Raw genomic sequence first — 13029 nt, 5'->3', positions numbered from 1 at the left:
ATTGCTCGCCTTGCCCTTCTCTACGTCTCCACCGCTATTCACGAGTGTGCGCGAAGGCGCGCAGTCGTCGCGGTTGCCTGCCCGTCCCCTGACCCTGGAAATTGCCAAACCCTCGAGGCTGATACCCCGACCCACTCTCTTTATACGGCTGCCTGCGACCCTGCATCTGCTCTTTTCTCGCACCCACCACCTCCAACCCTACTATTACCCCCTTGTCTCCTTCCTTTTCAAGGGAATGCCGCCGGCCATTTACTGACCTGACATCTGCCCTCCCTCACTACGCGATGTCTAGCCAACATGCGGCCTCACGTGCTCCCGACCTGGGGCACGCGCAGCACGCCGCGCTCTCTTGGATCGAACCGGTCGTGAGTCTTCCCATTCCTCTGCGCGTGACCCACGACATCGCTGACATCCCCACCGATCGTTGTGGCGTCCATGATCACCGCGGTCATCATCACCCGGAAGCGAGGCTATCATATCATCCCCTCACGTGCGCGCACCACCTGGAGAAATGCCAGTCCCGCCGCGGCTTCACGGAGTAGCGAAGACACCCTCGTCGAGCCCGACGACCAGTTGTATGCCTCGGAGAGTGACGACTCCCTCCTCCGGCATCCCTCTCCGCATCCCTCCAAGCGCTCTCCTTCCCGTGTACGTGGCGCCGCCCAAACTGGTCCCTACCGGAATCACGTCCACAGTCGTATTCTCCAGAAATTCCCCTTCCTCATCGAAATGTTCTATTGGGGCCTTAACTACGTCGCCTACCTTTTGTCCAAGGATGCCGCTGCCGCCTTCCATGGACAAAAGGGCAATGCCGTCGTCGAACTCGCGCAGAAACACGGCATCGACATTCTGGATTTCGAGCACGAATCTGCGTTCAGCTTCCTCTTTCTTCAAGAGATCTCCGTCCAAAAGTTCTTCTTGCAGAAGCATGTGGGCATAATGAGCGTGTTGAACCAAATCTACTCGCTCGTTCACATCCCGGGCACTGTGGCGTATGTACCCCGCGTTCAATCCCCCGTCTCACCGCGGCAGCTAATCTAACTCACATCAGTTTCATCTGCTGGTACTACTACGCCGCACCTTCCTTCAATCAGTTCTCCACCGCTCGCCGCACCATGGCCCTCGGCAACTTTGTCGCCTTCTTCGTCTTCGCCATCTGGCCTTGCATGCCTCCCCGGCTACTACCGGAGCGCTTCGGCTTCGAAGACACGGTTCGCCAGGCCCACGCCGAAAGCGTATGGGTGGGAGAGAATGGAGAGAGCGGTAACTTCAACCAACTCGCTGCCATGCCAAGCTTGCATTTCACGTATGCCTTGATCATTGGCTCTACTCTTTTCTGGCATTCCGGGTTCTTGCAATCCTTGCGCGGGAAGCCGAGAGAGGGCAGCTTTTTGGGCATGATTGGACTCATGCTCGCCGGCTTCCTCTACCCCGCTTTGGTACTCTTGGTTATTGTGGCGACCGCGAATCACTACTTTCTGGATGCCGTTGCTGCAATCCTGTCGGTCCTCTTCTGCTTCACTTGCAACAAGGTGTGGCTGCTGCTTCTGCCGGCAGAGCGCGTGCTCGCACGAGTGCTGCAAGTCGAGAAGCCCATCCCTACCACCGGCGATCGAAGCAAGGCGAGGAAGCGAAGAAGAAATGCCGCGGGGGACGAAGATGGCACTTTGCAAGCATAGCCTTGTCTGGATTTGGGAGCATAGCGACGGTGTTGGCTTGCATGTTTGGGCCCATAAGCGCACACTCTGCGAATTGGGAGGGAGTTGAGCATTGATTGAATCTGGCATGTTCTACTGCCACTTTGTCGAAATACCACTTAGGAGCAATATCATATGCCTGAGACCCGCCACGAGCGGTCTCCAAAGCACACCTGTACCACACAACCCATCCTTCAAAGTCGACTTCCCCCTTTCGCCCTCTTCCCCGCCCCCTCCATCAACCTCATCTCGTCAATAATCGCACGTCTACACACTCCCCTTCCCACCTCCCCACCCGCGTCAGAGATCACGCACTCAAACACAAACTGCTTCCCCTCCTTCTGCAGAAACGTCACCTTGACCTCCACCGTCTCTCCCACATTCGTCGCGGCTAGGTGATCCATCTCCACCCGCACGCCCACGGAAAGCTGGCCGTCCGCGAGGTGAGGGACGAGCATGCGCGCGCACACGATCTCCATAAAGGAGACCAGGCGCGGGGTGGCGAGGACGCGGGCGTAGACGTCGCTCGGGTCGGGGGAGATGGCGCTCGCGAGGTCGGTGTCTTGGACTTGGAAGGTGGCGGTGAGGACGGCGCCGTCTTTTGGTTGTTGTTGTTGTGATGGGGGCATTGTGCTAGTAGATCGGACGATTGTTCTCGGGTTTGTAATTATTTGCTGCACGGGGTTTCTCGGAGGCGTGGTTATTCTCGTCTGCGTAAGAGTGTAGAAACTCCTGGCCGCCCCCCGGGAGGACAACTGATTCTTCAAAATATGAGGGAGTCTAGTCGTCGATCTTCGGAGTGGTTTCAACATCTCGCGTGGCTTTTCATCACTACGGTGTGCCAAAGTCAGGACCGTATACTGCTCGGCCAAATGACGGGTGAAGTCGAGCTGAAATCCAATCCCCGCTCGCGTCGTAAAAGCGATCGGACTTCGCTCCGTGGCGGCAGAGGCTGACGATATAATAAGAGATACAACGCGATTGGCACAGAGCATGTTTCCAGAGAGATTGACATCATGGCTAATCCGAAACTTCGGCTTCTCAATACTCTACGCTCAGGCGGTCGCGCACTTGCGTCCTTCACTACTCTCAAAGGCGCCAGAACGGCCCAAGCGCTTGCGCACACGGGATTAGATGTCAGTGCTTGGGATCCTTGTGCGTAGAAAACTAGGCTGAATGACATGGTGGCAACAGGCCGTCATAGTCGACTGCGAACATGGCTAGTCTTTGTCTTCCGTTGCAGACTACCCCATGCCTCTGACCACCCACGACAGGTAATGTCGACGACGCCGACATGCACGATAAAGTCCTCGCCATTGCGAGCGCGGATGCCTCTCCAATTATTCGGGTTGCGGGCTCGACTATGCCGATCATCAAGCGGGCGCTGGATACCGGAGCGCAGTAGACCTCTCCCCGAGAAGCATCTCACCACCAACTGACTCTCTTCGACGCCAGCGGAATCCTCGTTCCCATGATTAACTCAGCCGAGGATGCGCGCAGCGTAGTATCCCTTGCCAAATTCCCACCGCGAGGCTTGAGAGGGCAGGGCGGGCCGTTTGCTTGCTTCGCGCACGGCATTGCCACCCCGGCGGAATACGTGAATCAAGCGAATGAGAACCTCTTGACCATGGTGCAGATTGAGACCGCCGCTGGCGTGCAGAACATTGATGAAATTTGTCGAGTGGACGGCATAGGTGGGAGATGGTCTCTTGTTCCTGCATCTAGTGTTGCCACGTTAATAATGGGCTTGTGCAGATCTCGTCCTCATCGGCCCGAACGACCTTGCTCTTGCCCTGTTGGGCTACATGCCGGCGAAATGGACGGAGCCTGCATATCTCAATGCCATTGATGCCGTCGTTGCATCCGCGAAATTGCACGGCAAGAAATGCGGCATCGTTGTGGTAGACGGCGAGGGTGCGAAACAGGCATTGGAGAGATTCGACCTCGTCGTGCTGAGTGCAGATGTAAGGGCACTGCAGGCCTGGTACAAGCGTGAATTGAACATCGCTAGAGGTTGAAACGTACGAACGCACAACAGGGGTATCATTCTTCATTCTTCATTCTTCATTCCTCATAAGTGCCACTTCGCGCACTGTCCCACTTCTTTGTCTTTCCAAGCCATCGCTCCACGTCGCGATCCGCCTCCAGACTGGCAATGCGGGCCTGCAATTCGGTGATCTTGGCGTCTTTGGCTTTCAGGGCCAACCGACTGATATCGCGACCTTTTTTGATGCCTTGATTGCGCAGGTCGTGCTTGGTAAGGATGCTTCGTAAATTGGACAGCGTGTCGCTTGGAACATGGGTGGCGGAGAGCGCAGATAATACTTCTGCTGTCAACGAGCTGGCATCGTCCGCGGGGTTGACAAGCGCATCCTTGTGACGGGTGGACAGCGATGGTGTTGCAGCTACGTCTGGTGTGGGCAGTGGTGCGGGAGTCTGCGGGCCCACTGTCCGCAAGTGCGCTGTCGATGAGCTTGCAACCGGTTGTTTTGAGGGTGTATCGAAGTATCCCGGCTCGTTCTTGATTTGCGGCTCGACGCTCGAGGATTGTTCCATCCAAGGCAACGCTCTTCTCGCTGTCGTTGCAGGAGTGGCGTAGACGCCCGTCTTTTGCATTTTGTGTGGGGTCATGGGGTCGGAGGGGCGGGCTGAGTGTCTTCGATGGTCTTGATCTTCGTCATCGACATCTGCAGACCCATACTCATGCATGCCAGCTTCATGTGCAGATCGTTTGTTCGCTGTACTTGCGCGATTCGAGGGCGACAGGCTGGGACTGGCGGTCGAGTCGTTGTCGTCGTCATCGTCACTGTTACCATCCATGCGTTGAAATAGCCCTCTACCAGGCGGGAGGGCACTCGACCGCTCCTCTGCCTCTCTCCCTGCAGTCCATCCCGCCTGTGCCCTGGGCTCCGACCTCCGACCTCCCAGCACCGCGCCTTCTTCCCTGACTTGAGCATCTTCGTTCCACAGAAAGAAGCCGCAGCGATCAGGGTCGGCTTTTTGACAAGTGTAAAACCATCGGCCTTGATTCTGGCCCTCCTTCTTCACCTTGAAATGCTCTGCTGGCAGGCGCGGCGAGCAATCGCAATGCCAGATGCCATCGGCGAACAGCCCTCGGGGTTGCGTGGACTGTCTTCCGCCGCGCCCACGGCCTCCTCTTCCTCGGGACTTTCCTCGAAACATTGCTCATGCGTCGTTTGCCGAACGATGGGCGTAGCGCATGGTTGTGGATAGCGCAGGTGTCTTCACACGACGGGAGAAGGAGATGGCTGGGTGATGAGCTTGGACGCGGGGCAGCACGTGAAGGTGGCACGGCGGCCGCGGTGGCTTGCGGGAATGTTTCCTGCAGGGGTAAAGCGGCCGTTGCCTCGGAGCGGTCGGGCCGATGCGGCTGGGCCCGTGCGGCTCGCCTTGCCCTGACAGCTGCGTCACTTTCCGATCAATCACTTCTCTTCTCGCGTGCCTGCCGCTCACCCTGTCTCACTGCCCTGGCATGTCCCTATTCACTGCATGACAGATTGCATTGCCACTACTACAAAACACCCCCCATCATGGAGCCCTCTTCTCTGCCCGGCACCACACCTTCGGTGGGCGAACTGAGTGCCGACTTTGCCAAGCAGAAACGCCCCAAGAGCCCTCCGCTCGCCTTCGAGAAGACATCTAACGACTCTCTCGCCCCTCTCACTGCATCTCAATCATCGCCTCCGGAGGGAGACGCCGACCCTCTGTCTTCTGTCATGGGCCGCTTCAGTCCGCCGCGGGCAGGCAGCGAGCACGAGTGGCAGGTGGTGGTGGATCAGCAGGCTGCCGCCATTCAACTGCTGCACGATGCATTCGCAGCTGAGCGACAATGCTGGAGCCTCGAGAAGGATCGCCTCTATCAGAGGATAGCGAAGCTGGAGAGGCTCTTGCGTGCAGGCGATGGTTACAGGTGAGCTTCTGCCGTTGCATGCCCTTCCGTTCCCCTCCGCTCATCTAATGCTCTATGCCAGTCCCGCGCGATCGCCTTCCCTCTCCCCGCTGAATCTCAGCAACATCACCTCTCCGCAATCCAGAGCCTCGACGAACTTGTGTCGCCTGCCGAGCATCGCCGAAGACGAAGACCCTCCTCCACTCTCTCAAAGACGTCAAAACGCCCCACAGTCCATCGACATCTCTTCCGCCAACGCCGCCCCTGGCGAATCCAGCCCTTCAGTCTCATTTCAAGAGAACATCCCAATTACAGTGGAAGAAATCCCGCGATCCCCCAACAGCGACCCTCCACTCTCACCTCCCGCCTTCATCAATCGTGTGGCTGCGGGCCATACTCCACTCCGAGCCCCGAGACCACTCACCCCGCCACCCTTGAACAGCCTGACTTTTGACGGCATCGAAGACACTCCCACGAGGAACAACACGCACGCCAACACCGGCTTGACGAAGACCAGTAGCGAGGAGGAGGAGAAGGAGTTGAAAGGGCCGCTGAACATGCCCGAACTACCCAACAAACCCAACGAAACCAACTTTACTCTCGAGGCGCTGAGCAAAAGGTTGGAGCAGATTGAGAGGAATCCCGAGGAAGGGAGGCCAATGGTGTTCCAGGCGCCGAGCCCGGGCGTTGCTTCCCCGACTGCGGAGCGCGAAAGAGGCAGTGAAGCACCGCTCGCCCCGGTCTCAACGTGTATCCGCGATTCGTCCGTTTCAGAGCTGTCGTCGAATGCTCTCAGCTCGGCAGCGCTGTCTCCTCCATCCAAGGATACATCACGCGAGCAGGCGGAGGAAGATCCCGTTCAAGCAGCGTTTGAAAACGGTGGAATCAAGTTGAAGAAGAAGGTCAGCACGAATTTCGGCGCTCCCTTTGGGTCGTTGGGGGGCTTTGGGAGAAAGCCTTCGGTAGACCGGTGATATTCCCAAGCACTTGGCGGTTGGAAAAGTGACTACTCATTCACGCGAGCATTGCGCGGGCGCATCTACAGGAGCATGCGAATTTTGGGCGCAAGCAAGGTGATACCCCACTGGCGAGTTTGCCGCACGTGAAGACATTAGATAGCATATGTCTGAAGCAAGATACATCACCCCCTCATTTAACTCGCGCACACTCTCGCCCATTGGCATGCTTCTATTCCTAGGTACAGGTGGTCAAACATGCAAATTTGGAGACGAAGGGCTTCTTGGCGCTGCGTGCCAGGTGAAACATACCTTCTTCGGTTCCGCTTTAGCTTGACACCTCCAGCGTTCCTCCCTTGCCACACCATCCCTCCGCATACCTCTCCAGCGGCCAGTTCACCGTGTTCCCTTGGGCAATCCACGACTCCAGCATTCTGTTGTGGCGGCACAAAAGGGAGTTTCTCCCCCTCGCCGTTCGTGTGTATGGATGGCCCCAAGTGCTTCCTAAATGGGAGCGGCACCTTGCAGCTTCGGAGCTTTTTCGTCATCTTCAAACGGCGGAAGGAAGGGTGGCTGGTGGGTGTCGGAGCGAGGTGCTCGTGGGTGTTTCAATGCTCCGTAGCGGGCGTGTCATAAGTGCTCCTGTTCCGTTTGCCCTCTACTCATATCTCCCCTTCCTTCCTGTTCTCTCATTTGTTCCCTACTTCCATACACGCAGCGGGCGTGGGTCACCATCAATCCAACACCATCAATCCTCACGACAACACATAAACTCATCATGCGTTTCTTCCTCACAATCCTGGCGCTGGCAACAGCCTTCTTCGCCCTGTGCACCGCAAAGCCTCTTCCACCCGCCCGATTAGACGAGATAGAGCGAAGGTGGTCCCAAGGCGAATCAGAAGTACGCATCTACCTTAGCCCAAACACCCCCTCCAGCGAATAACGTGCTGACACATCTCCCCAGCAATCCATCCACGCCCAACACACATACCGGGACGCCACTCCCGCCTGGCCTATCGCACGAGGGCCACTCAACGACGAGTACTCCTGGGACGCACGCACGGCTGCAAAGCGGAACGGGAAGCGACGTGCCGCGAGGGGCTCGGTGTCGCTGGCGGCGAAGATGAAGACATATGTCGAGCACGTTTACCGAGGCGTTGGCTGGGACGGCCGGGCGAGGCAGATCGGCGAGGCTCCTGTGCTGCAGCCGCGGAGTGGGATGGTGTATGATTACACAGATTGATTTTTGGCATCTGCTGCATCGGCGGTTCTTGGGCGTTTACTGCATTGGTTGGAAGGGAGGACTTTTCTGTCGTCTACTGCATCGGTGGAACCCGAGACGCAAGCCATCGCTAGTCCACAAGGACCGGAGTATTTCCAATTAGAGTCGTATGGCATGACCTCCTCCGCATTGATTGGGCATTCCACATCCCGAGTTGGTCAATTCCGGATAATGCAGAGTCCCCGTGACACCTAGAGCTGGCCATGTCCTTACACTTCCACCGCCCGCGGGCGGCGATCATGCCATGCTCACATGCATTTCGCTCTAGATCTCGAGCCAGGATCTTCCCTGCTCGCAATTGAGTGGGAATAATGCAGCTAGCCTCGCCCCGGCCCTATTCGGCCGCCGCGGAACAGATTGAGTTTTGGCGATACGAGCCCGCCGCAGCTAATTGGGAGAGTTTATCTCGCACAGCCCTTCCGGTTGGCCTCAATCTTCCGCCCTTTCTCCCTCTTGCATTACTAGACGCCGCGGAGCATCGACGTGTGCTGCACGTTTCCTCGCCAGCAAGGCCCGCGCCAAGTCTGCCGGCGACACAGGGAGATCTAGATCCGCCGCCCATCACTGCAAGTAGGTGACACCTACCACGGCGAGACCGCGTTCTCCGTCCTTACGCACGTAACTCTCCGCGGGCTGTATCTGCTTGCAGCGTGTGTGCGCTGTGGATCTGGACTACTTATACACGGTAAGGCGTTTCGTTGTGTCTCCAGATTCTCTGCTTTTCATCGAGTCTCCTCACATATCTGCGCTATCAAGAAAAAGTCTTTCAAAATCAATACAATAGCAATCATGCGCTTCGGTCTATTCGCTGCGAGCCTGGCCCTTGCCACCGCCAGTCCTCTGCTGGAGGAGCGTGCCAATGGCTTCTGCAAATCCGCAAAAGCTTCGGTGCGTTGCTCTCCTTCCATTCTGACGGACATGAACTGATTTCCAGCGTCAAGATCACCAACTCCGCCTCCGCCACGAGCTTCTGCTCGAGCTATCTAGGCATCACCGACAAGACGGTCACTGCGAATACCGTAACGACTTCGTGAGCAACACTTTCCGGCTGTCGTCGGCATTGCACCAACGCTGATCGTTCCTAGCACCTCTACCGTCACGGTCAACTCGGCGACAAAGGTTTCCACCGCGTCCCCTACCACAGTCACCGTCACTCGGTATGCCTTTCCTCACTCACGTCCATTTGGACTCTGCTGACAAGCAACTAGCACCGTCACAGACAAAGTAACGACGTAGGTGCCAGGGAATAGAACACAGATCCATCATGTCGCACCAGCTCACAAGCTCTTGTTAGGACCTACACCAGCTACCCGCCCGACAAGACGGTCACCAATCCTGCCACCCTGACTGACACGGTGTATTGCGGCCACTCCTCTCACTCTTCCGCCCCTCCGGCTGCGAAGAAACTCATCAAGGCGAGAGCCACTCCCACCGGCTCCGCATACACCTCCTCCTCCTGCAGCTGCCTCGCCATTAAGCCGTCGACTACCACCGTCGCAGGCGTGTTGAAAACCAAGGTCGTCACGAGCACCGTGACTGCGAATGTGAGCCCTGCAACCCTTCCTGCCGATGCTGGGCTCGAAATGCTAATGCTGTGGCGCTAGGGGAAAGCCAAGGTCACGACTACGCCTACAATCACATCGACCGTGACTTCCACCCTTGTAAGTTGCATCGGGAGATCTCGACCGGGCAGACATTCCACTGACTCCGCGTCCACAACAGTCAAACACCATCACGAAAACGGTGAAAAGCACTGGAACCGTCACGGTGTACGCCAGTGTCTCGGTCACCTCGAGCGGTTGTTAGTTAGACGATACTGAGTGGCGCTCCAAGGCGGAACGTGATGTGAATGGCTGGGGAAAGGCGGACACGAACTGCAGGAACATTTGTAGCGTTTTCTATTCATGTACGAGGAAAGCACATGGTAGTCTTAGCCGCAGCAGTGCATAAGCGCAGAAACAAAAGACCGCCGAAAAGACATGACATCGTCAAAGCAAATCGCGTGTAATAACATTATGCATCATAACAGTCCGTCTTAGAGAAGACTCCATCCGCTCAAGCCTTCTCGAGCTTGGTGGGTTCCACCACGTAGGCGCGATCAATGGAAACGTCGGAGCCCTCGATATGCTCCACAAGGTCCTTGATCTTGGGGTCGTGCTCGGCCTCCTCCTTCAAGAAGTCGGCCAAGTGCTGCTTGGGCAGCTTCTTGGCCACGCTGACGGGATCGAAGATGGAAGTCGACTTGGTGAAGATTTCGTCGATTTCCTCGAGGGTGCGGCCGGCGGTTTCGGGGTCTGGTAGGATTATGTTAGTCATGATGTTGCATGGTTGAGGCTGGTTGAGACATGTGGGCTACGCACAGAAGAAGTAGACGGTGATGCCTGCGGCGGCGTTGGTGCACACGTAGACGAGGAAGTATCGCCATCCAATGGACGTGAAGCCGATGGGCGTGACTTCGGCAACCAGGTAGCTAGAGCGTGAGGTCAGCGATAGGGCACTGGAGATTGACCGTGATTGTCGACTTACTTGAACAACCAGGAGATTGCAGTGGCCACACCGCATACGGCAGCGCGCAAGTGGACGGGAGCGACTTCGCTGGCGTCTGCAAGTCTAGTCAGTACTGCGAATTCGCTAGAGGACCGCGGAAGCGAGCAACTCACAGAGGAACGGAACACCAAGGAAGCCAATACAGTAGCATGTCTCGAAGGCGAAGACGAAGAAAGCGCCAGCCTTCAAAGCAGTCGGGTTGTTCGGGTTGGAAGTGCAGCCGGCAACGCCCGCCATGCAGACGGTCATGCAGGCCGCGCTGGTCAACATCAACGGTCGTCGGCCCCAGCGGTCGACGGTGAATGATGCAATGACAGATCCGATGATCAGGGTGAACATGAGGGATGCTGCCAGGATGCCGGCTTCGGTCGTACTGAACTTCAGCTCAACCTCGAACAGAGTGGTGCAGTAGTATACCACGACCTTACACAGTCAGCATCGTCGTCGGGGGGAAATAGATATCTACGACTTCGACTCACATTGGTACCAGACATCTGCAGGTACATCTGTATGATGCCTGCCAACACCACGCGGTGGAAGATTCGTTGTGGGCCCATCTTGAACATTGACATCAAAGAAACGTCCTTGTTGATCTCCAGGGACAGCTCGATGTCGCGGATCTCCGACTGCAGCTCCGCATCCGATCTGTCAACGTCGTAGAGGATGCTCATGATCTCGACAGCCTCGGCACTGCGTCCTTTCTTGACCAGCCAACTAAATGCAGGGTCAGCGAGATGTGGCAAGCACGTCGAAATGCGGGACTCATACCGTGGAGACTCTGGGAGCGAGAAGATGAATGACTGGACGATGATGCCAAGAATGATGGGTACAACGAGGGGGAAGCGCCAGCTGATGGAGCCGTCGACATACGACATGCCGAAGATGAGCCATAGAGCAAGGACGAGCCCGAGTCCACAGTAGATACCAAAGCTGGCAACGTGTTCGCCGCGGGTCGCTGCCTTTGCCGTCTCCGCCTGTTCGATACGTGTCAGTCACTGGCTCTATGGCGCACAAAGTCCTGCTTTTGGATACGACGAACCTGCCAAACTGAGACGGTAGCGATGATGCCTCCCGTCCCGAGACCAAGCAAAACTCTGGCGACGACGAATTGTCCAAGCTCATACGAGGTGGCCATCAAAAGGCAGCCGACGGATTGAACGAAGCACGAGACCCAGATGGTCCATCGTCGACCCCAGATGTCTCCGAGGAACGTACATCCCAAGGCACCGAACGCGCCCAACAGGGTGTAGGTCGACATGACGGTACCTGTACACTGTCAGCAGCGATCGTCGAACGTGGAGTCGTCGTACCAACCCGTGATCGTGGCATTGTGGCTTTTCTGGGCGCCAGTGCTCGTGATGATGTTGAGCTCAGGGAACTGCTTGTAGAACGTTGGGAAAGTGACGAGATTGGGTGCAGCGGCTTGATTGTAACTGGGGGTGCCGTGTCAGTAGCTACACAAGTCGATTCCCCATGATAGCCTGCACTCACGCGAAGATCATGATGGCCACGCACGACAAGCCCCAGATGGCTCGGTGCAGCGAATGGCCTCGAAGGCCGAAGTAGGGAGCTTTGCCCATGTTGGCGGAGACGATGTCTCGATGGGGAATCACTGTGGAGGAAGTGGAGGGAGGTGTGCAGAGGCCCAGCAGAATGGATAGCAGGGAGAGCAGAGACCGAAGTGATCAACGCGAGAGTGGGCACGGGAATATGTATGCGATCAACTTCCCCGTAGTGAGCGTCCCACTTTCCCCGGGTTCTCCGCAATTTGACCAGTGATAGCCTCGGGGGTGTCCATGAGGTCGGCGTTTCCATCCTGGTGATCCTTTATCCACACTGGCAGGCGGATCCACGTTACGTTAACTTTGCAGGTATCTTTGTATAAACGGCTAGTCCTGCATTCCCACGGACACTTTACGCGCCACTTGCACATATTGGGCAAGGATCGGTGACCCGCGAGATTCGAGGAGCGTGAGATGCCGGCTATTGCATTTCATGAGCGCAAGCCTCTCGGGCCAGACTGCAAGAGACCGGATTCCCTGCTTACCCTCTCCCCAACTCATATTCTTTGATGCCATGGGGACAGACACCGAGCCCGTGGCTGAAGCCACAAAGGCTTGAACTCACCAGCCAAGGAGATGTTGGCGCCGCCATGGAAGTCGCCGAGGAAGCACCGTCCGCGCGAGCCGCAGCGCCCAGAAAGGTGACGGCTATACATTTTCATGACCCCGCGGGGTATCGAAGCTTAACCCTACTCCATGTGCTGAGTTTAATTTGCCGCACACGTGCGCGCGATCCAGGTTCTCGGTAATAAGCCGCAAAAGCGTGCAGCTTGCATGCGTGAGCTTCGCCTGCTGCCCTATTTCCGCGCTTCTCCCCGAGTCTCGCCACGGCAAAGACCAGGAATGGGCATCAGCTTTCGAGCTGCAAGCCACACGCGAGCCAGGGCTTTCTTTCCTCTTCACGACTGGACCGCGTGCGAGCATGGCTTCGAGCTGGGCGTTGTGGGGAAGGCTCCTGCAAGGCAATCCTTCAACGCCACAATATGGCTGGACTTTTCCTGATCCTGGCGGTATTTCGCGACGCAGGGCACGCGGATGAGGCTGCGAGTCAGTACTCTCAGCCATGGCGCCGGTC

The 13029-nt window shown here is 56.9% G+C and overlaps 8 protein-coding genes across 8 annotated transcripts; 5 read left to right on the top strand and 3 right to left on the bottom strand.

The window, feature by feature from the left end:
* Positions 1-156: 156 nt before the first annotated feature.
* Positions 157-1785, top strand: BDY17DRAFT_188224 (PAP2 superfamily-domain-containing protein). The gene is made up of 2 exons (XM_033729980.1): positions 157-992; positions 1052-1785. The coding sequence occupies exons 1-2, from the start codon at positions 436-438 to the stop codon at positions 1677-1679; spliced, it is 1185 nt and encodes a 394-aa protein (XP_033587980.1). The 5' UTR covers positions 157-435; the 3' UTR covers positions 1680-1785.
* Positions 1786-1891: 106 nt separating this feature from the next.
* BDY17DRAFT_326103 (putative thioesterase) lies at positions 1892-2326 on the bottom strand (the record flags this gene model as incomplete). The annotated part of the gene is made up of 1 exon (XM_033737458.1): positions 1892-2326. The coding sequence occupies one exon, from the start codon at positions 2324-2326 to the stop codon at positions 1892-1894; it is 435 nt and encodes a 144-aa protein (XP_033587979.1).
* A 387-nt stretch (positions 2327-2713) lies between these two features.
* On the top strand, positions 2714-3715 carry BDY17DRAFT_318015 (2,4-dihydroxyhept-2-ene-1,7-dioic acid aldolase; the record flags this gene model as incomplete). The annotated part of the gene is made up of 4 exons (XM_033736153.1): positions 2714-2837; positions 2972-3098; positions 3153-3391; positions 3453-3715. The coding sequence occupies 4 exons, from the start codon at positions 2714-2716 to the stop codon at positions 3713-3715; spliced, it is 753 nt and encodes a 250-aa protein (XP_033587978.1).
* Positions 3716-3761: 46 nt separating this feature from the next.
* Positions 3762-4880, bottom strand: BDY17DRAFT_326101 (uncharacterized protein; the record flags this gene model as incomplete). The annotated part of the gene is made up of 1 exon (XM_033737457.1): positions 3762-4880. The coding sequence occupies one exon, from the start codon at positions 4878-4880 to the stop codon at positions 3762-3764; it is 1119 nt and encodes a 372-aa protein (XP_033587977.1).
* A 368-nt stretch (positions 4881-5248) lies between these two features.
* BDY17DRAFT_326100 (uncharacterized protein) lies at positions 5249-6581 on the top strand (the record flags this gene model as incomplete). The annotated part of the gene is made up of 2 exons (XM_033737456.1): positions 5249-5628; positions 5690-6581. The coding sequence occupies 2 exons, from the start codon at positions 5249-5251 to the stop codon at positions 6579-6581; spliced, it is 1272 nt and encodes a 423-aa protein (XP_033587976.1).
* A 645-nt stretch (positions 6582-7226) lies between these two features.
* On the top strand, positions 7227-7981 carry BDY17DRAFT_188022 (uncharacterized protein). Its single transcript, XM_033729978.1, has 2 exons — positions 7227-7464; positions 7528-7981. The coding sequence occupies exons 1-2, from the start codon at positions 7342-7344 to the stop codon at positions 7804-7806; spliced, it is 402 nt and encodes a 133-aa protein (XP_033587975.1). The 5' UTR covers positions 7227-7341; the 3' UTR covers positions 7807-7981.
* A 555-nt stretch (positions 7982-8536) lies between these two features.
* BDY17DRAFT_301288 (uncharacterized protein) lies at positions 8537-9767 on the top strand. The gene is made up of 7 exons (XM_033734212.1): positions 8537-8733; positions 8787-8875; positions 8931-9002; positions 9054-9077; positions 9140-9389; positions 9450-9506; positions 9568-9767. Exons 1-7 carry the CDS (start codon positions 8635-8637, stop codon positions 9649-9651), a joined length of 675 nt encoding a protein of 224 aa, XP_033587974.1. The 5' UTR covers positions 8537-8634; the 3' UTR covers positions 9652-9767.
* Positions 9768-9900: 133 nt separating this feature from the next.
* On the bottom strand, positions 9901-11972 carry BDY17DRAFT_318025 (putative MFS sugar transporter; the record flags this gene model as incomplete). Its single annotated transcript, XM_033736154.1, has 9 exons — positions 9901-10139; positions 10206-10315; positions 10372-10447; positions 10506-10815; positions 10872-11106; positions 11161-11366; positions 11432-11658; positions 11707-11825; positions 11884-11972. The coding sequence occupies 9 exons, from the start codon at positions 11970-11972 to the stop codon at positions 9901-9903; spliced, it is 1611 nt and encodes a 536-aa protein (XP_033587973.1).
* Positions 11973-13029: the final 1057 nt, after the last annotated feature.

The sequence above is a fragment of the Neohortaea acidophila genome (assembly GCF_010093505.1).
Source record: "Neohortaea acidophila strain CBS 113389 unplaced genomic scaffold BDY17scaffold_8, whole genome shotgun sequence".
NCBI classification, from domain to species: domain Eukaryota; kingdom Fungi; phylum Ascomycota; class Dothideomycetes; order Mycosphaerellales; family Teratosphaeriaceae; genus Neohortaea; species Neohortaea acidophila.
Note: the sequence above shows the minus strand (reverse complement) of the source record. Positions and strands in the feature narration are given on the sequence as shown.